Source organism: Puma concolor, chromosome C2 (assembly GCF_028749965.1).
Source record: "Puma concolor isolate L17-30 chromosome C2, mPumCon1.1.hap2, whole genome shotgun sequence".
NCBI lineage: Eukaryota > Metazoa > Chordata > Mammalia > Carnivora > Felidae > Puma > Puma concolor.
Window position 1 is genome coordinate 134,096,570 of NC_141675.1, and position 20,924 is coordinate 134,117,493.

The 20,924-nt window shown below is 41.8% G+C and overlaps 1 protein-coding gene and 1 long non-coding RNA gene across 4 annotated transcripts in view; one reads left to right on the forward strand and one right to left on the reverse strand.

Moving 5' to 3' along the window:
* The window catches only part of LOC147577547 (uncharacterized), a 92,586-nt gene extending 90,296 nt beyond the window's left edge, over positions 1-2,290 (reverse strand). The window contains exons 1-2 of the long non-coding RNA XR_015240391.1: positions 2,169-2,290; positions 1,385-1,432 (exon numbers count right to left, since the gene is read on the reverse strand). This is a non-coding gene — a long non-coding RNA (uncharacterized LOC147577547). The remainder of the gene's footprint in view (positions 1-1,384; positions 1,433-2,168) is intronic.
* Positions 2,291-2,336: 46 nt separating this feature from the next.
* CXADR (CXADR cell adhesion molecule) overlaps positions 2,337-20,924 on the forward strand; it is a 57,123-nt gene continuing 38,535 nt past the window's right edge. For 2 of the 3 annotated variants that reach the window (XM_086675766.1, XM_086675765.1), the window contains exon 1: positions 2,337-2,499. In XM_086675766.1, coding sequence (XP_086531892.1) covers positions 2,457-2,499 — 43 coding nt within the window. In that variant the 5' untranslated portion in view covers positions 2,337-2,456. Of the gene's footprint in view, positions 2,500-14,551; positions 14,669-20,924 lie in introns of all 3 variants that reach the window. The other variant, XM_086675767.1, reaches the window with a different exon arrangement.

Here is a 20,924-nt window from a genome sequence, read left to right on the forward strand (position 1 = left end):
GGGTAAAACACTAATTTTGGGGGTGTCTGGCTGGCCCAGTCTGAGAAGCATGAGACGCTTGATCTCAGGATTGTGGGTTTAAGCCCCATGTGAGGTGTAGACATTACTTAAATAAAAACTAAAAAAAAAACTCCAACCAATAAAAAAAAACATTAATTTTGTAAAATTTACATTTTAAAGGTGCATTCTAAAAAGACATATTCAGATGTGATGATTTGTGAGTTATTGTATACATATTTAAATACTTTTTATTAACATACATCAACATATTAACATATGAATTAAATATACTCAGTTCAACAAATACTAGATTCTACTATGGGCTGGCTTCCTAGAGTGACAAAGATGAATAAATAATGTGCCTTTCTGGCCTTCTAGAAATATACAGAGTAAGAAGTGATTGATAGGTATGAAAATGTCTACCACAGAAGGAGGCAAAAGGGAAAGACTGGAAAAAAAAAAAGTACTAGAAGGAAAATGTTACGATAAAAATCCTTCTGGATAATTTCAAAAGATTTCCTCTAGTATGTGGTTGAGATAACCCATGAAGGGTGAGTTTAATTTCTACCAGAGACACTTAAAATAAATGTTGCTGCTTTGAAGTGATTAATACTAGAGAAATTCTCATATAACAGTCTGAAATAGATATGAACAACTTTAATATTTATTCTTTTCTAATTTCATGAACTATAATGTGTTAAGAAAAAATTTAAGTTCCCAATATTTTATACCTTCAATTATATCAGGTAGAATTTTTGTTTCCTCTGCTAGGAAATCCCTAGCAGTTACTCTGAACTCTCCTCCGTAGATCAGTCACGACTCCACTGGAGGCCCTTTGAATCAGGATCACTGGAGAGGGTTCAGATACTGGTATTTTGAACAAGTTCTCTGGATGATTTTATTTTATTTTTTATAGATTTTATTTTAAAGTAATCTCTATATGCAAAGTGAAACTGAACTTACAACCCTGACGTTAAGAGTCCCAAGCTCCACCGACAGGGACAGGGAGGCCCCCTCTAGATCATTTTAATATGCAGTCAGTATAGCCGACCATGAGGCTAAATTGCAGCTGAGCAACTTTGGTCTTACCAACAACTGATTTATTTTCTCTTTGCTGGTTCAACAAATAATAAGAATTTTCCAATATTATTCTTTATTAGCTGCCACTTCAAAAAAAATGTTTATTTTGGGGGGGGCAGAGAGAGAGGGAGAGGGGATCTGAAGCACTCTGTGCTATTAGCTGCCATTTGACTGAGTATTTACTATGTGCCAGGCACAGTGCCAAATATTCTTTTGTGCCATATCTCATCTAATTGTCATAGCTAGGTGTATTTCCAAAACACTTGCCCAGTTAACTGTCCCTTTCCAGGACCCAAGAACTTACCCACTGCACCACACTGCTTCTCTCCTCTAAGTCACTCCAGATAGGGAACTGTTGGAAACACAAAAGTCTCTTAGCAGTTATATACAAACCCTATCTGGAAAGGGCAACTGAGAACACAAATGACACAAGAACAAGTATGGAGGATTCCAGGAAGTGACACCGTAGGGCAGACCAGGAGATTCAAAATCTCTTTCGCTGGTCCCCCCAACACCGCCTCCAGCCTTTAACCACCCCTATTTAGCCTCACTTTTAAAGCTCACTGGTCCACGATGGCCAATTATAGGGTTAGAATAACCTTTAAATACACAGGGTCAAAAAACACCAGTCCAGATATTTCCCAAATCCGAAGCTGCAGCTGAGGGGTTCGGTCATTACTGGAGAAAGGGAAAAGCCTTCTCGAGCCTTCCGCATCAGCCCACCGACTCAACGATATGGGAGCAAATGCCCGGGGTAGGGTGGGTTGCCTGGTTCTGGGTCCTCACAGCCTTAGGAGGGAGAGCTCGCAGCAAACCGCCAGAGGTGGGACGCGTGGCTGGAGGCCCCTCATTCCGTACCAGCCAGAGGGGAGGGCGGGGTGAGCGCCTGCGGGGCCAACCGTGTTTGCCGCCCTTCAGGATCCCGGGGCAGGACCGCAGGCGTGGGTCGTTCCGTGCCTCATCCTGAAGCAAGGGCGCGACCGCAACTGGGGAAAGGAGCCTGCTCGACCCTAGCGCACACACACTGATTTAACTAAAGGCACTGAAGCGGGGACCTGGGCTCATGGGGGGAATGGCTGCCGGCTCACCCCAAGACAGAGCGCAGCTGGCCGGGGAATTCTATTCCAGAGGATCCCTAGGGCAGTCCGCACTGGTTGCCACGGCAACCCCACGCTCTTGGCGGAGCCGGCGCGCGCCGCGGGGCTCAGCCACTACCGGAAGTGACGTATTTCACCTGCCGTGCAAGGGTGGGGTGGGACGGGGGTGCGGAGGTGCAGCCGCCGCCAGCCAGTCGGGAGCGCGCAAGGCGCTGGGTGACTGAGACCCCGGGTGAGAGCCGCCTACCTTCAGTCACCGCCCACGGCCGGGCCGCCACCATGGCGCTTCTGCTGCGATTCGTCGTCTTGTGGGGAGTCGCGGGTGAGTGGGGGGCAATTCAGTTCCTAGGGTTCCTGTTGCCGGCACCGCCCTGGGGCGCTCGCTGCCTGCGGCCACCCGGGAACAATGAGGCGTGGGGGAGGGGACGGGTGCGGTTTGGGGGCGCTGCGGCAGTGGTGGCCGTGCGGGAGGTATCAAATGGGGTGGTTTGCGGAGCCGGGCGTGCGAGCCGGGAAGGTGGAATGGCTCGGAATAGAGCCATGCAGGGGCATGAAGTGTCCGGGGGGAGTTGGAGATGGTGGGGACCGAGCCCCGAGATGAGGGGCGGCGGTACAGGGGCTCCTCGGGCGCGGGTGGTGGGCGCGGCGTGCCGGATGCGCCTGGCGTCTCTCCCAGACCATTCTTTGCTGCGGGTGCAAGCTTTGCTTTATTCGCGCTTGCCTTCTCCCTTGTTAGCCGCGGTGTTGTGTCCGTCCAGGGTTACTCGATTTCCAAAGCCTTGGGCTGCGAGTTTGCAGGTGTTGAGCAGTCCAAACGGGGAGGCTGAATTACAAACGCCATGATTAAATAGATACCGAGCTTTTCAGTGCCTCAAATCGTCCAGGCTACCTCTAGGAAAGAGGCGCTGAACGAACAGTAGCCTGAGCCTTCTTGGTCTGGTAGAAGAGGAGAGCCCAAGCACGAGCTGTTACCTAGAAGGTAACACGACGAAGTAGACCGTGTTAAATCAAAAGTAGATTCCAGCAAAAAAAAAATAAAAAATGCGGTTTTGGTTTCCGCAGTCCCGGCGCAAAGTGCAAAGGAGAAATTCGTAACCTCGGTTTGAATTTATGATGAGTTAATTCATTTTGAAGATAAGAGGGGATGACTTGTACGGGGCACTTCTTAAAGGATTCGCCAAGTACATTTTTCGACTGCGTCTTTCTCGGGAGGGGAAAAAAGGCATTTAAAAAATGCGTGGACTATTAGAAGGCACAATCATTTGACACTTTAAGTGATCTGTTTTCATGTCAGTGTTTTAACTACCTGATCTTGTTTGTCAGGGTAAGCACTTGTATTTTAGAACCAAATTGTTAATTAAAGGAAAAAAAAAATCCATGGGTGGGACCCTGGAGACACATTCGTGTAGCTTCTGGAAGGATTTTTTTTTTTTTTTTTTTTAAGCCCGAAAGGATCGGGTGGCCCTTTCTGTTGGGATGGCTCTCCGTTTCCTGTTGAAATGTTAATTCCATTGTTGGATGCCACATCTGTGAGCATTACTCATGGGATCAACATTCTATTACCAAGTCTAATCTTCAGACTATAGCACCACCTCCACCTTTTTGATACGTATCATTTAGACTTGGGTGAAATTTCCAAAGTAAAGCTTCTGCAAAAGATGAAGGGTCAGTAACCAGTTTACTTGGTACATCCCCATCTTTGTTTTGTCAAGGACTAAGCTGAAGTTGAAGTGGAGAACACATGTTCTCTATGGGAATATTTTAGGCTACATTTAGAGCAGAAAAGTGGAATACCATAAACAATGTAGAGGATTTAAAAAAAATTTTTTTAATGTTTATTTATTTTTGAGAGAGACAGAGATAGAGTGCGAGCTGGGGAGGGGCAGAGAGAGGAGGAGACAGAATCTGAAGCAGGCTCCAGGCTGTCAGCGCAGGGCCCGAGGTGGGACTCGAACTCACAAATTTAGGAGATCATGACTGAGCCCACATTGGCCGCTTAACCGACTGAGCCACCCAGGCGCCCTGAAGAGGATTCTGTTTTTCACCCCCTGGGGATGTCCAACTAATTGTCTGGATTTCATTTTTTCTGGGTGCCTCACTTTGTTAGGCACAATGAGCTTCTCATTAAAGGACTATTGTCCTTAGCTTAACAAGACAACTATTTTTAGTTCCAATTTCCCAGCTTAGGGAACAACTCAAAAACTATGTAACTGATGTATGGCTCCGAGTATTTCTTGAGATACTCTTTGCCATTTTAGAAGTCCGTTGCTATGAATTCAGTTTGGGTGGTAACATGATTGGCTTCTACATTTGGCAAAACAGAGTGGAGGAGGCTTACAGATTAAAAATTGCAGTGCTATTTTTCTTCTAGATTTGTCTCCATATGGGTTGTAAAGCGTTTTGTGGTATATTCTGGTTGCTAGTGGAAGTCCTTTTGGTGCATTTTATTACCCACCCAGCAGCAAGTCATACTACCTAAGTCACAGTAATAATAGTGGCAGTGGTAGTGCCACTAATAATAGTGGCAGTGGTAGTATAGCTGTAGCAATCGTAGTAAAATTAAAGCCTTGATTGAGCAGTTATTAAATGCCAGACACTGTTAAGGGCTTTACATATACTCCATCTACCTAGTAACCCTAGAGGGTGTGTATTACAATGATCCCTATTGTACCTGTGAGGAAACTGAGGCATAGAATAGTTATATAACTTAATTTGCCAAGGTCACAAACTTCCTCTTTAATCCTTGCTCTTACCACCATGTTATTTTGCCTCTTTCCTCTTTGATTACCTCTGATTGACATCCTAAATTTTTGTCACTGGTTATCTGTCATGTAATAAGAACCTGCTGTGTGCCAAATACTGAAGTCTTCTGTTATTAGCCCTTTACTTTTTTGATTTTAGTTGAATGCTTCCTGGCACCATTATGAAGACACGGGGACTCAGGGCTTAGTGTTGTAAAACTGACGTGGCCCATGTACCAGCAGCATCAGCATCACCTGGGGATCTTGTTAAAGTTTGGGGGGCTGCTGTTTCTCACACTGTCAGCATGAGTGAAACTAAAAATTACTTGTCTACCTACCGCTTGTTAGTCATTTGATGGCTGCAGGCCCCTGTCCTTTCTGTGTGCCTCAGTTGCTTTATGTGTCAATAGTAGGGATCCTACCACCGCAGAGTTGTTGAGGAGCAAAGTGAAATGTTTATCATTTTGCTTTCCGGAAGTCTTCTTTTGCATAAAATATATGAAGATTCAGTGGGAACTTTATCTCTTCTATATATGTCTCTTACTGTTCACATTTTGGCCATTATACCAACCACCTAAAAAAAGTCCCCCCTCCTCAGAGGCAAGCCACGTTAGATTGGCTCCTTACCCTGCTCGTTGTGGGGTGTCCGTCAGTCACTCAGTTTATCTCATTGCACTAGGTCAGAGGGCAGGGGCATGACCTGTGTTCTTGTTACAGTCCCAGTGTTAGTTAGCTTGTGGTATGTGGCAAATAGCAAATGTTCAGCAATATTGTGTGGCTAAAAGTTTGCAGCTTTTTTACCACTACGCCTGTGTATATGACGTAGCTCTCATCGGTTCCATTTCTCTCTCTCTCTCTCTCTCTCTCTCTCTCTCTCTCTCCCTTCTCATCAAATAAAGATGGTCCTTCTAGTGATCATTCCAGTAGCCTTGTCTCATTCAGTTGTTAGTCTAAAGTTAAGCTTCTGCTTTATCTTTGATCTCATTGTTCTGTTCCACTTTAGTTGCCAAAGGTAACAATCACCGTGTTCCAAATCCGCTTATCTTTTGGAACTTCTTTTTGGTTCTTTCCCACCCTGTTAACTTGCTCTTCATTGACTTCTACAGAAGGTCCCTAAAATGTCAACCTTAGCCAAGATTTGGCCCATAGTCCTCTTCTTTCAATCTTAGACCTGGGTGACCTCATCTACCCATTACTGTAACCTCCAAACAGTTGCTAATGACTTAAAAATAGTGCCAGCTCAGCCTACCTCTCCTTTGAATTCTGGGCCACTGTTTCCAACTGCTTAACATTCACATTCCATCCGAATGCACTTCAGTACCTTACACTGTGCAAGTCTGGAGCCTAACTCATCTGTTAATTAATTGATTAATGATCCAATCATTCAAATATTTATGGCCTACTATGTACTGTGCCTGTACTAGGCGCCCTTACAGTAGTAGGTGCAAGGGTTTGATAGGACATTCCCAGCAGATGGTACAGCTTTTGCAAAGTCACGGAGTTCTGAAAAGATATAATGTATTGTGAGAGGTGAGAAATTCAGTGCATTAGAGCATCTAACCAGCACTTCTCAAAGTTTTGATGTGCGCCTGAGTCTTTCTTATAAGAAAATATGGGGTGAGGCCTGAGATTTTGCCTTTTAACCAGTGACCCACACTGTGGGTGGGTGAAGATCTAAGGCTGTGCCAGGAGCTTAGTAGATGAAGATGATGGACAGCTGTCAAGTGCTGCCACCCTCCTTGGTGGTACAAAGAAACTTGTGAAGGCATTAAAAAAGTGAGAATATACACTGAGATTATTCTCTTGAATGATGAACCTGGAGGCAGTTCTGGAGGCAGATAGAACCAATAGATCTGATACAGGAAGCTATCTGGGATGATCTACACATGAGCAGTCCCTGTTAAAAAAAACAAAAACACAAGAGTTGTGTTGGGCTTCCTCTGGTGTGAAAAGTTTTAAGGGAAATGCAGTGAAACCTGATACCTGGTTGGTTGCAAGAAAAAGTTGGCGAGAAGCAGTAAGATTTCTGGCTTTGGGAGAATGGTGAAGTCACTAACCAACAGAGGGTAAAGAAAAAAGGAGCAAGTTTTAGGGGAAATGACCAATGAGCTTAAGTTTAGACAGGTGATATTTGAGGAGCCCGAAGGGAATGGAGGTAAAAAATACCTATTAGGAAGATTGAAACAAAGGACTGGATCTCAGGAAAGACAAAGTTTGGTGATAGAGAATTGAGAATCACCACTGATAGGTGGCATCTGTGTAAGGTTAACCAGGAAAAGCTGGTAGGACTAGGAGAGATGGTGAAATGTGACACCGGAGAGCATCAACATCTAATAAGTAAACAGAGGGTGAATAATAAGGAGTGATGGGGGGGGCATGTAGGAGAACTATGGGATGAGGGTATCCCAGAAACTGATGTAGAAATGAGGCCAGTGGGTCTTACCATTGGGAGATTATTGGCGACATTCAGGAAGTTCTTGATTCCATAAGGAGGACAGTTTTCTGTAGGGGATAGAGTACAGCTGGATTTTCATATATTAAGGACTGGGCATCAGGTAAGTAAAGAATGAAAAACACGCTTAACGTTTGCAGTTGTCTTGACAGTGAAACATTGCACAAATGACCTTCATTCCAAGGGAGAGTAGCAGAAGCTAAGCAGCTAAGGACTCCCTTACCTTCCAGCCACCCAGACTTAGAACCTTGTTCCTTATTTTCCTTTGTGCTCCATTTCCTCCTTGTACCTTAAATATTGGGGTTCCTCAGTTTATGGCTTCAGTTAGCGTTTATGTCTTGACAGCTTCCAGTCTATTTCTAGTCTGTCTCCCAAGCTTTTTCCCCTCATTTGAAACCACCCAGTTGACATCCCTGCTTCGACTTTCTGCAGGTGCCTCCAATTGAACCTGTCTACATAACGACTGTTCCCTCTCCCATTAAGTGGCTTTTTCAGCTAGCAAAATACCCAGGCAGAAAGCTGGGTACCTTACTGACTCTTCCTGTTCTTTCATCTGCTTACATCGAGTCACTTTCTAAGTCACTTGTATCCCTCCAGCCACTACTCGTAGTCCAGGTTATCACCTCTTAAGATGGTTGAAATAGCTTCGTTGGCCTTTGATTAAGTGAATTTTTCCCTACTCCAAGCACATTACATTACTGGAGTGTGTTCTAATGTTTGTCAGGTGGGCCTTTATTGTAATTGTTTTTCCTGACCAGACTGTACATTTCATGATGTCAAGGATTGTCTGATGATTCCATATTTTGTTCCCAGTGTATGCACAGCCCATGCTAATTAAATGGGAAAATGTTCTAGACAGGAATTGATGTTTGTTGGCTTGTGGAAAAAGACCTGGAGGGAAAGAGCACTTGAAGATCAAGAGTATGTTCCTCACAGAAGAGGTGAGCAGGGCTGGGCTCCGTACCCTGCACAGGCAAGCTGTGTGTGTCCGTTTTGCCCTGCGCTCGGTAATGGAGTGAATTTGTGTTAACACCGTCTCATTGTAATCTCCTGTTGCAGCCTGTTCTCCCAATCATGTTGTTTCTACCTTTCCTCTGTTTTATACAAATCATTATCAGGTGTAATTAAATAAAGGCAAGAATTGATAGTGGGAACTTTTGGTTCATTTATTTGGTGGCCAGCAAGAAATGGATAAAGTAACTAGCCCATGGGGTGCCTGGATGGCTTAGCCAGTTGAGTAATTGACTTCAGCTCAGGTCATGATCTTGCCATTCATGAGTTTGAACCCCACATCAGGCTTGCTGCTGTTACCCTGTCAGTGCAGACCCCACTTCGGATTCTCTCTCCCACTCTCTTTCTGCCCCTCCCCCACTCATGCACGCACACACTCAAAAAATAAATAAAACATTAAAAAAATACATTTGTAAAATGATAAAGTAACCCAGAACATAATTAAAAATTATGTAATTAAAAAGAACTTATGGCTTTATCCTGCTGTTTTTCATCTATCTTATATATTTTTAAGAAAACAAATCTAATATTCTAGAATAATTGTTACATTGGTGTTGGAATTAGACTGGTTTCTATTAGGAGTGTGGTGCGAAATATAAGTAAAAAGCAACAACCTTTTCTAGTGGTGGTTCCCTACTCATTTTCTACTCCACATTTGGGGGGGGTGCGGAAATGACAAACAGTGGAATGTGAAGGGGTTGGAAAACATCACCCTGGCATGGTGAAGTGAGCTCTTGGGGGAGCTGGTTTGGAGTTCATGGTTTGGTGATCTCTTTGGGGGTCTATTATTGGTATTGCTTTGTAAGTTGTTCAGTCTGTTGAATCCATTACGGTCTCTGTAAAAATGCAAAGAAAGCTGAAAATGTTTCTACATTCACTGGTGAAATGGTGACTTAAAGAGACAATTTCTCTTTTGTGCTTTTGCACAGGCCTTTTCTCTCACCTTTCTTCCCTCACCTCATTGACTCACTCTTCCTGGTTTCTAATAAAGAGTTAGCCAATTAGAGTTTAAGCATTAAAGGCCTTAACTTGACTCAGCATTATTTGCAATTTTAATTAGCAGTGTGCTGTAGAAGAAAAGACTGTGGTCTGCCCTGTTGACAAAGAGAAGGTAGGATAAGGGAGGGAGGTAATAGTCTATTTTAGGGTAAGTATGAGATCAAGGCATGGTCTAGTTTGTCCTTTGATAGTTGGTGAGAAAAAGGATTAACAGTCAAATTAACCATTGTTAATTGGTTAACTGAGACAATGCAAATTTCCTGTGAAACTATGAAATCACTTTCATTCTTTCAGAGGTGTTTTATAAGTTGGAATGTGAATGGCTTTGATTTAATTTACTTCTAAGACATAAAAATTTGTTTAGATTTTAAGAAGAAACAGTAACTAATTGTAATCACGACCTCACCATTTTATAGTGTAAATGTATGTTTTGTGTGAGTTTTACAGGTTTCTCCAAAGGAAGGGTAGTTTGGCTGCACAGATCACATGCTCTCAAGGAATCTCAAGAAACATTCAGATACAGTGAATCAAATGTGTTCAGCCACATCTCTGTTAAATCCTTAGAGTGACTGTAGCTGACCCTCTCAGGCTCACTTGGATTCCCCAGGGAAGAGAGCTTTGAACTCTTGAATACCAGACGAGTCCCATGGGGGTTTTCCTTAATGGCCCAGACAAAAACTCTTGAGTATTTTGTGCCCTGGGTAGTTTGTACGGTAAGAATTGAGACGAGTCTTTAACCTACTTGGTGGCACAATGTGAAATCTGATACTTTTAGAATCTACTGGTAACTCTGGGCTGGAAAAGTGATTACCTTTTTTTCCCCCCTGCTAAATATACACGTATATTTTATTTCAAAAAACACATTATAGAAGTCTTAAATTTATATTTTACAATAAAAGATACCAATATATGCATTGTTTGTATAACTTCATGGACTGGAATTTGAATCAGTGCTATGTTGCGGTCACTATAGACCATCACACTGAACCACGATGCATAGTTATGATGTACCATATATTTTTTTGAGTTTAGTTATTTTGAGAGAGATTGAGAGTATGCGCTCGAGCTGGGGGTGGGGGTTGGCAGAGAAGAGGGAGAGAGAATCTCAAGTAGGCTCCGAGTGTTGTCAGCGAGGAGCCCCAACGCTGGGCTCGAATTCTCGTACTGTGAGACATAACTGAGCTGAAATCAAGAGTCAGATGCTCACCGACTGAGCCACCCAGGTACCTTATTTTTTAAGACAATTTCACACCCATCTCATTTGGGTCTTCTGACATCCTTGGGGTAGGAAGAACAGTTTGTATTACTCTAATTTATAGGAATTAAGTCCAATAAATTGTCACATTGGTCTAAACAGTGCTGTCCAGTAGAAATATAATGCAAGACACATATGTAATTTAAAGTTTTCTGGTAGCCACATTTAAAAGAAAAAAGAAAAAGTGAAATTCATTTGAATATATATTTTGTTCCTTTTTCTGGCTTGCCTTAAGCATATCTATGGATGTTACAGGGGTGGTGGGATTTAGATGGAATTGGAGCTCTTGGGCTCCTGAGACCTACCAGGTTGTACCTTGTTAGAAATATTTGAGTCCAGAGTTGTGAGACAATACAGTTCTTCGGAAAATATATATTTTGTTTAACTCAGTATATACAAAATAGTTCCATGTGATCAAATTAAACATTAATAAGATTAAAATTTTTTTTTTTCACTAATTCTCTGAAATCTGGTTAGTATTTGGCCTACACACGTCTCAGTTTGCACCAGCCATGTCTGAAGTGCTCAGTAGCCGAATGTGGCTAGCAGCTATCCTGGTGGTCAGCACAAGTCTAGAATTTGAAGCTTTAGTTCCAGTCACCTTCTAACATAACTAGTCTCGGAACATCCTGCTAACTGAACAAACATGGGTGTAGTGTTCTTATGAGATAATTATGTTATTATTTGTATCCATAGTATTCTTATTGGTAACATGCTAGCTAACTTTCTTGAAATTATGAGAACAATTGTTACCCATGCACAAAACTATATTAGCTGCCCTTATTTGATTGCTATGTGCATTTACATCTTAGGTATGAGGCAGAAAAAACAAATACAGGCACCAAAATCACATTTTTAACTTGCCTGTGAGGGCAATAAATGCATTTATGGAAAGGTGGAAAATAAGGACAGAATGGCCCCTGATGATGGTTGCTAGGGAAATTTGAATTCACTTTGGGATATTAGAAAGGAATTAATGCCAGTATTGAGGCAATCAAGTTAGACATGCTTACAATGGAGATGATTTTCTTATTGTAATGAACCCTTTTTTTCTTACCTTCAGGATTTTCCATAAGGAGATAATATTATTTACTCGTTTTGCTGTTATATCTATTTCTTTGCTTTCTTACTTACTGTGAGCTCATCTTTTTAACACATTTCACCTGAGGGGTGTGTGTGTGTGTGTTGCCAAGTACTCACTTTTCCTGTTTCATGTTAATTAAAGGAAGGGAAGAGAGCCTGAGGTTTTTATGAGCAAGGAGGCAAAGGCAGATTTTTAACAACAGCGTATTCTGTGAAGGCGATGAAAGTATTCACCATGGCAATGGATCTACTTTACCCATAAGGCAAAATATGCCGTTTGCGTTTGTTTTGCCAGAGAATTCTAAAATTAGAAAACATGGGGAAGGTAACATAGTTCGACAAAAGGCTTAGACTTACTTCTGATTGCAGTTGAGATTTGAATTTCTTGAGAGGAGTATTTGTGTGTGTGGAGAGGGTGGGGGGAGAGAGGGTGGGGAAGGGTTGGGTCACAATCCAAGACAGAAAATCTGTCTTGCGTGTTTACTTTCTTAATTTCCCCTGGCTTTCCTTTATAATTTACGTTTTTCCTGGTCCTGGTTTGTAATATATATAGAATATTTCTTATTCAGAACTTCAATTCTTATGGAAGACATTTGGGGGTAAATAGATTATAATGTGTACATGTGGGTGAGGTTTTGTGTCAGATGCTTCAGAAGATGTGAAGAAGACCCCATTCTGATACTGTAGGAAAGCTTCAGTTCAGAGAAGCGAGTCAGGCACTTACTCCCCAGCTCTGATTCTCAGCAGAGGAGGATGGGGATCAGAGTAGAAATGTTACGTGATATAAAAATGTATGGTTTTCTGGTTATTCTCTTTGGGCCCCACTGGCTTCTCCACACTACTTTCCCCCCCTTCAACCTTGTGTCCTAGCCCTTCAACCTTGAGACTCCTGCCCTCTCCTTATACCAAACTTCTGGTTGCTTCTTCACAATGACTGAGAAATGCCTTACCTCATACTCCTGTCCTGCCCCCATCACAGCATTATGTTTCATTTTTACAGTTCATTCTTCCACCATTCTTACATAGCAGTTCCTTGACTTCTCAAATACAGTGATTTTCTCTCTAGTTTACTTAGGTAACCCTCTCTTTATACTTTTTCCTCTGAAATCTTGAACTCTGTGGTCATTGGCACCTAGAGCTTTCCTGAAATTCTGTCATACCTTCTTGTATCAGTGAGACCTTCAGGCCTTTAACCACCCTCTACCCCACTTCTGGTTACTTTAAAACAAGAATTTCTTTAATAATCCAGGGTCCCCTGGTCAGACCTCAGTTCTCATCTCTGATACGGATTGATCTTCCAGGCCAGTTTCTTTGGTCCTGCTCATGGACTGTGATGCTCAGCTGTGTACATTGGAGAGACTTTATTGTCCACTTTAGCTAGACTTTTTTTTTTTTTTAATATATAAAGTCCATTTATAAAGCAGTGGGATGTGATTTTTTTTTAACAAAAAAAATAAAAATAACTTTTATCTCTAACTCATTCAGCTCTTTTAAAATTTCTTTAAAAGTAAACCTTTTAGGGTTGTCTGTCTCAGTTGGTAGAGCATGCAACTCTTAATCTTGGGGTCATGAGTTTGAGCCTCCTGTTGGGTAGAGTTTACCTAAATTTAAAAAATTAAGAAAAGTAAACCTTTTATCTCAAGTATGTCATTTATGCATAGAGAAGAGCAAAGTTTAGAGCATTATTTACAGGTGTACAGGTGAGAGCATTATCACAAAACAGAAACATCCGTGTAATTCTTACCCTGAGTAGGAAATAGAATATAACCCACATTTCTCATTTCGCAACAACTCTTCCCTGACCACACATCATACTCCGCTACCGCTACTTTCTTTCTACCCTTGAGAGCCAAGTTCCTCAAAACAGTGTCATTTCTGTCTACTGACATATCTCAAGTCCCCGGCCTTTTCCAGTCACTTCTTCACTCTCTTCTGATTTCTAACAGTGTAGGTTAGTATTAACACTTTATAGAAATGGAATTATACGATATATGTTTTGTGGGGGGGTTTTTTGGTGTAACTTTCACTTATGTTTGTAAGATCATTCATTTTTTGTAGCTGTAGATTGTTTGCATTGCTACATGGTATTCTATTGTGTGGCGATATCACAGTTGACTTACCCATTTTACTGTGGCTGGACATTTTTTTCCAATTTTTTCTATTGTGAAAAATGCTGCTGTGACTTTCTCATTCATATGTTTCAGTGCACATTTGCACACATTTCTCTACCTGTGAATGTTGTTTCTGGGGTCCCATAGATAATACCTGTGTTTAGCTTTAGTTGAAACGGCTGCAGTTTTCCAGAGTTAATCGTGCAGGTTGACACTCCCACCAATAGAGTGTGCGAGTTTCCATTGTTCCATGTCCCCATCAAAGCCTTTTATCATTTTGGCTCTTCTGGGGGGTGCATATTGCTACATCCCCTTTTTTTAATTATTATTATTTTATGTTTATTTATTTTTGAGACAGAGAGAGACAGAGCATGAGCAGGGAAGGGGCAGAGAGAGAGGGAGACACAGAATCTGAAGCAGGCTCCAGGCTCTGAGCTGTCAGGACAGAGCCTGACGCCAGGCTCGAACTTGTCAACTGTGAGATTAGGACCTGGGCTGAAGTCAGACACTCAACCGACTGAGCCACCCAGGCGCCCCAGTGCCACATCATTTTTAGAAAACATTTTAATTACGGAAATTTTCAAATCCATAAAACTAGAGAAAAGGGTATGGTAAGGTCAGTATGTAGATCTTTGCTCAGCTTCATCGACTATGAGCTTGTATCATTTGGACTCGTGGTACCATTCTGCAGTCTCTCACTTCTTTCCCCATTCCTTTCACAGGTATTTCAGAACTTGAACCTGCCTTCCAAAACCCTCTGCCCACATTTTTTTCTGCCTCTTTTATTCTAAGTAAATGCTGTTTGCCTCCTTTGTCACAGAGGAAATAGAGGCTATCAGGTACAAATTCCCTTAATTTCTTGTACCTTAGTGAATAAGCTTATCCATAATTGTACTGTCCTCTTAACTCCTTCCCTCCATTCTTATTTAAAGGTTGTCTTATTTCTTATTTTCTAGGCATCATTCTTTCTGGGGTCTTGCTCCTTCAGTTTCTGAGGGTTCTGCTCTGTGTATTTTTAAACCTCTTTCATTCTATTTGCTCTTTCCTTTTGACTTATATAAACATGCTCTACATTTCCCATTTCACAACAACCCTTCATTGACCACACATCATACTCTGCCACTTTCCTCCTACCCTTGAGAGCCAGTTCCTTAAAACAGTAGCCTTCTACTTCTGTGTCTAGTCACACATCTCAACCTTTGTAGTTAGCTGTATTCCACTGTAACTGCCCAAAGCCATCACTAAATCAGATTTGGCCTAGGTCACCAGTGATGTTCTTTTTGTCAAACCTAGTGGATACATTTCAGTGTCATTTATTTACAAAATAGATTTTAAGTTCGTCCTGTATGGAAGGCACGGCTAAGTGTGAGTGATAAAAGATTAAAAAGTACCTTCCCTGGGGCTCCTGGGTGGCTCAGTCGGTTAAGCGTCCGTCCTCGGCTCAGGTCATGATCTCGCGGTCCGTGAGTTCAAGCCTCACGTCGGGCTCTGTGCTGACAGCTCAGAGCCTGGAGTCTGTTTCAGATTCTGTGTCTCCCTCTCTCTGACCCTCCCCCATTCATGCTCTGTCTCTCTCTGTCTCCAAAATAAATAAACATTAAAAAAAAATTTTAAAAAGTACCTTCCCAACACTACAGGAGTTTATGTCCTAGAAGTGACATAGTGTTATAGGATGACAGTGAATTGTCATATTAGATGTTGTTTATTGAAAGATGATACCATGTTGCGCTAGAACTGTTCTAAAAGCTTTACATACATTCTTTTATTTAATTCCTACAATGAAGTAGGCATTATTACTATTGATTGTCATTTTATTTTTGAAAAAATTTTTAATGTTTATTTTTTGGGAGAGAAAGAGACAAGAGTATGATGAGCAGGGGAGGGGCAGAGAGAGAGGGAGACACAGAATCCAAAGCAGGCTCCCAGCTCTGAGCTGTCAGCACAGAGCCTGATGCGGGCCTCAAACTCACGAACCATGAGATCATGGCCTGAGCCCAAGTTGGATACTTAACTGACTGAGTCACCCAGGCGCCCGTATTGATTCCCATTGTAAGAGAGAAACACACGGACTTAAAAATGCTAGAAACTTACCAATCATTTAGTAAGCTCAATATGAATTTGAACCCAAATCTTACTTTGGAGCCAATGCTATTAACGGACAGAACTGTTTCCATAATTCAGTATGCAAATGTTTCAGAAATGTCTGCACATTTAAGTGAGCTCAGAACTACTTCTTTCTTACTACCTTTGAGTTGCAGAAGAAGGGGAGGAGATGGATGTCAGGGGAAGACTTCTTGTTGGTTGATTGATTATCTAAAATTAGGACATATTTAGATCTGAAGTAGACATTTTGGTTCAGTATCCTTAATTTATGTTTAAGCCCTAAAGAAGCAACAACATGTTCAAAATGATAATGGGTTTCTTGTTATTGTTACTGTTTTGTGACAAATGACAACAGATTCCTAGTCTGGTATTTATTTCCTTGTTAAAAAAAAGGTTCACCCAGGGGTGCCTGGCTGGCTCAGTTGGTAGAGCATGAAACTCTTGATCTCATGGTTTTGAGTTCAAGCCCCACGTTGGATGTAGAGATAAGTTTAAAATCTTTTGTTTTAAACAATTTTTAAAGTTTATTTATTTTGAGAGAGAGAGAGGAGCCAGGCACACATGTGTGCGTGAGAGCAGTTGAAGTGGCAGAGAGAGGGAAAAAGAATCCCAAGCAGGTTCTGTGCTGTCAGTGCTGAGCCAGACTTGGGGCTCTATCCCACGAACTGTGACATTATGACCTGAACTGAAATCAAGAGCCAGCTGCTTAAGAAACTGAGTCACTTAGAAATTTTGTATAGCAGAGGAAAGTGTGAACTTCAAACTCTCCTCCACCATAGTGATTGGAGTGGGGTCTAAAACCTCTTGTATTTCATACTGATTTTTAAAACAAGATGTCTGTGTTCAAGGGTGTTTACTGGTGGACTTCAACTCAACAGGATAAGTGTGGGAACATCTTGCTCCCCATAGTAGCCCAGATACCTCTCAGGGTCTTGGTTTCTTCACTGTAAAATGGGGATAATAGTAGTACCTCCTTCAAAGAGAATTTAAAGAGTTAATATGTATACACCTTTAAAAAAAAATATGTATACACTTTTGAAAAGTGCCTGACACATAATCTCAGTCACTGTTAGTTATTGTTTATTGTTAAGATAAGGATTTCCCCATTTCCATCTCTGTTTATTTCCTGGGTACTTTTTATTTCTCCTTGGGAGTGGGGAGCTGAAAATTTATATTTAAAAAACTGCATAGAAAAGCATTTAAGTATACTCAGTGTCATTTTTCATTCTTAATTAACTTATCTGACCGTCAGTATTATTTTCTTAGCTCTAAGTACATATTAACATACTGTACTGGATAGCCCATATAGGAATTAAACAATTAAAACCGGTAGACAGCCAAGAGCATAATTTCTACCTTCCTGTAAGTGTTTTCTTCTCTCCTCCGGCAATATTGAAAGGCCTAGTTGGAGCAGTTAACTGATATTAACATATTTTAAATGTCTTTTTTTTTTTTTTTCCCCCTAGACACACTCACTATGTAGGTGACTTTTAAAAATTGCTAATTCTTGGGGCGCCTGGGTGGCGCAGTCGGTTAAGCGTCCGACTTCAGCCAGGTCACGATCTCACGGTCCGTGAGTTCGAGCCCCGCATCAGGCTCTGGGCTGATGGCTCGGAGCCTGGAGCCTGTTTCCGATTCTGTGTCTCCCTCTCTCTCTGCCCCTCCCCCGTTCATGCTCTGTCTCTGTCTGTCCCATAAATAAATAAAAACGTTGAAAAAAAAAATTAAAAAAAAAATTGCTAATTCTGAGGTGCCTGGGTGGTTCAGTAAGTTAAGCATCTGACTCTTGATTTCAGCTCAGGTCATGATCTCATGGTTCAGTTTGTGAGTTCAAGCCCCATGTTGGGCTCTGCACTGACAACAGCACAGAGCCTGCTTGAGATTCTCTCTCTCCCTCTCTCTGCCCCTCTGCTGCTCATGCGTGTTCTCTCTCCCTCCCTCCCTCCCTCTCCCTCTCGTCCTCTCAAAATAAGTAAATAAACTTAAAAAAAAAAATTGCTAATCCCCAATCAACTTCCTCGTGAGAAGGAAAGTTGCCATAGGTTGAAGGTAGGATCAAGGAAATGATTTAAGAGTACAGCAGTTGCATTAAAAAAAAACATTTATTTATTTAAAAAATTTTTTCAGGGGCACCTGGGTGGCTCAGTCGGTTAAGCATCCGACTTCGGCTCAGGTCATGATCTCGCGGTTCGTGAGTTCGAGCCCCGCGTCGGGCTCTGTGCTGACAGCTCAGAGCCTGGAGCCTGTTTCAGATTCTGTGTCTCCCTCTCTCTCTCTGACCCTCCCCCGTTCATGCTGTCTCTCCCTGTCTCAAAAATAAATAAACGTTAAAAAAAAAAAATTAAAAAAAATTTTTTTTTCAGTAAACTGGTACCCCCAATATGAGGCTGAAACTCATGAGCCTGAGATCAAGAGTCACATGCTCTGCTGATTGAGCCAGCCAGGTGTTCTAGGAGTTGCATTTTTGCACAGTTTGGAATATCTCAGTGAGTTGGTTGCTAACACAGGCATCTGTAGTATTTGTCATCAGACACACACAACAGAATTATACTTGTCCTGATCAACATGTCCCTTAAACATACCAGTTCCTGATTTACCCAGTTTATTTCTTAACATTAAAATAGTAACCCTTGGGGTACCTGGGTGACTCAGTCAGTTAAACATCTCTTGATTTTGGCTCAGGTCATGATCTCACGGTTTGTGGGTTTGGACCCCATATCCAAATCCATGCTTGTCAGAATCTATTTCTTGGGATTCTTTTTCTCTCCTTCACTTTCTGCATGCACCCTCCCTCCCCCCTGCTTGCGTGTACACGCATATGAATGCATATGCTCTCTCTCAAAAATAAATAAATACGTTTAAAAAAACAGTAACCATTATGACATTTTTTGACATTTCTCATAAAAGTCAATATCAGGTGAATTACTTACAGCAATTGATGTTAAGGTCATCATAATGTACCTCTTCCCATGAACTCAAAGAAATCTGCAAGACTTTTGGAATGTAAATTTAAATTCTTCGCCCCCCCCCCCCCAGTTTTCCCCCTTTTTTGTTAAGATTTTTGGAATGACTCTAGATATTTTGAAAGGCCATGCATCAATATTTAGTGTTTTTTCTTTTTGCTTCATGTTGTTCTAAAGATGGTTGAAAAATAAGACTCTTCTTTAGCTGCAGTTGTGATTTTAGAATATTTACAAATAAAAGTTTTTCTCAATGTCTGATTTCTCTCATGTTAACATATACTATATGTAAAGTTGCATAAGTGTTAATTTCTTATCAGGTTTACTAACATTTCTTGTAATGTTAGTATTAAAGAAAGCATCAGGGGGCACCTGGGTGGCTCAGTCGGTAAAGTATCTGACTTCGGCTCAGGTCATGATCTCATGGTTCATGAGTTCAAGCCCCACATCAGGCTCTGTGCTGACGGGTCAGAGCCTGGAGCTTGCTTCCAATTCTGTGTCTTCCTCTCTCTCTGCCCCTCCCCTCCTTATGCTCTCTCTCTGTCTCTCAAAAATAAATAAACATTGAAAAAAAATTTTTTTTAAAAATCAGCCTTTGCTCCCATCAGAACATGACCAGGTTTGTTCAGCTTTTTCGCAGCTGTATCTTCTGTGTAGGGGTCATTCTGTTCCTTTGCTTTCCTGGATACATGGTTTCCCATGGCCCCCCTTCCCATGCTTTTCCCATAAGGACTGATGGTCTTGTCTCCCATTAGTCACCTTTCCTCTTTCAAGCATCTCCTTCACCTTCCCTCTGATCTGACCTTTGCTCTCTGCTTGAAGTTCAGCAGTTTTGCCCAATGCCAAGTCTGGGGGGTTATTTTTTATTATTAATTTTTTAATTTTTTTTATAGTTTATGTATTTTGAGAGAGAGAGAACGAGAGAGAGAACGTGCAAACAAGATCTGAGGACTGAGATCACGACCTGAGCTGAAATCAAGAGTCAGATCTTAACCAACTGAGTGACCCAGGTGCCCCAAGTCTGGGGGTTTATTAAATTAGTCTTGGGACATACCCTCCAGAGATGAAGCCCCGAGACACTGTCAACTGAGTGAAAATATGTGTTTAAGGATGGGGCCGTATAAACAGTGTCAACAATAGAGGAACACATTGTGTAATGTAGAGGAGGGGGCAAGTTCCCACTGTGAGGAACAGAGAGGAGGGAACAAGTAAGAGGTACTTTGATAAGTGGCTAGAGATGCTCTGAGTGGGAGAAGGTGGAGCAGGGAGAAAGTGGGCAGCATGTACAAACACAGTGCTCCACAAATATGGACTTTCTTATCTTTCTGTCCTCAGTGCTTCCACTGATTTCTTTGATTTCCTATGTATGATTAGCCCCAGACACTTTGACAGTTATAGTTCCATCTTTAATAAAGGAAGGTCTTAACTGATTTCCACCTTTTAGTCATATTACAACTTAAGTTTTCTCCACTATTTTGAAATAGACCATCTTTTATTTCTGGTAGATCCATTCTGTTTTCCTTCTGGTGTGAAGGTGCTTGTGTTTGTGGGTCGTGTTGTATTTTTTCTTTTCTTCTTTCTTGCTTTGGTCTTTAAAATCAAATGTAGGGTGCCTGGGTGGCTCAGTCGGTTAAGCAAACCGACTCTTGGTTTCCACTCAGGTTGTAATTTCGTGGTTTGTGAATTCGAGCCCTGTGTTGGGCTCTGCAGCTGGCACTGTGGAGCCTGCTCGGGATTCTCCCCACGCTCCCCTTTCTGCCCCTCCCCTGCTCATGCTATCTCTGTCTCTCTCAAAATAAATAAACTTAAAAAAAAAATAAACTGTGAAATGTTCACTGGGGGTACAGGGTAGGAAGCACACAGTAAAGCAACTTCAGTAAAGCAGGAAAAGTGCTTATGATGGAGGACTTACCAGTTGCCCAAGATGTACATAGAGGACATCTAATTCAATCCATGTTTGGGCACAAGGAATGCTTCCTAGAAGAAGTGCCTGGACTCAGACATGATCTTTAAAATCCCGGTTCATATGCCA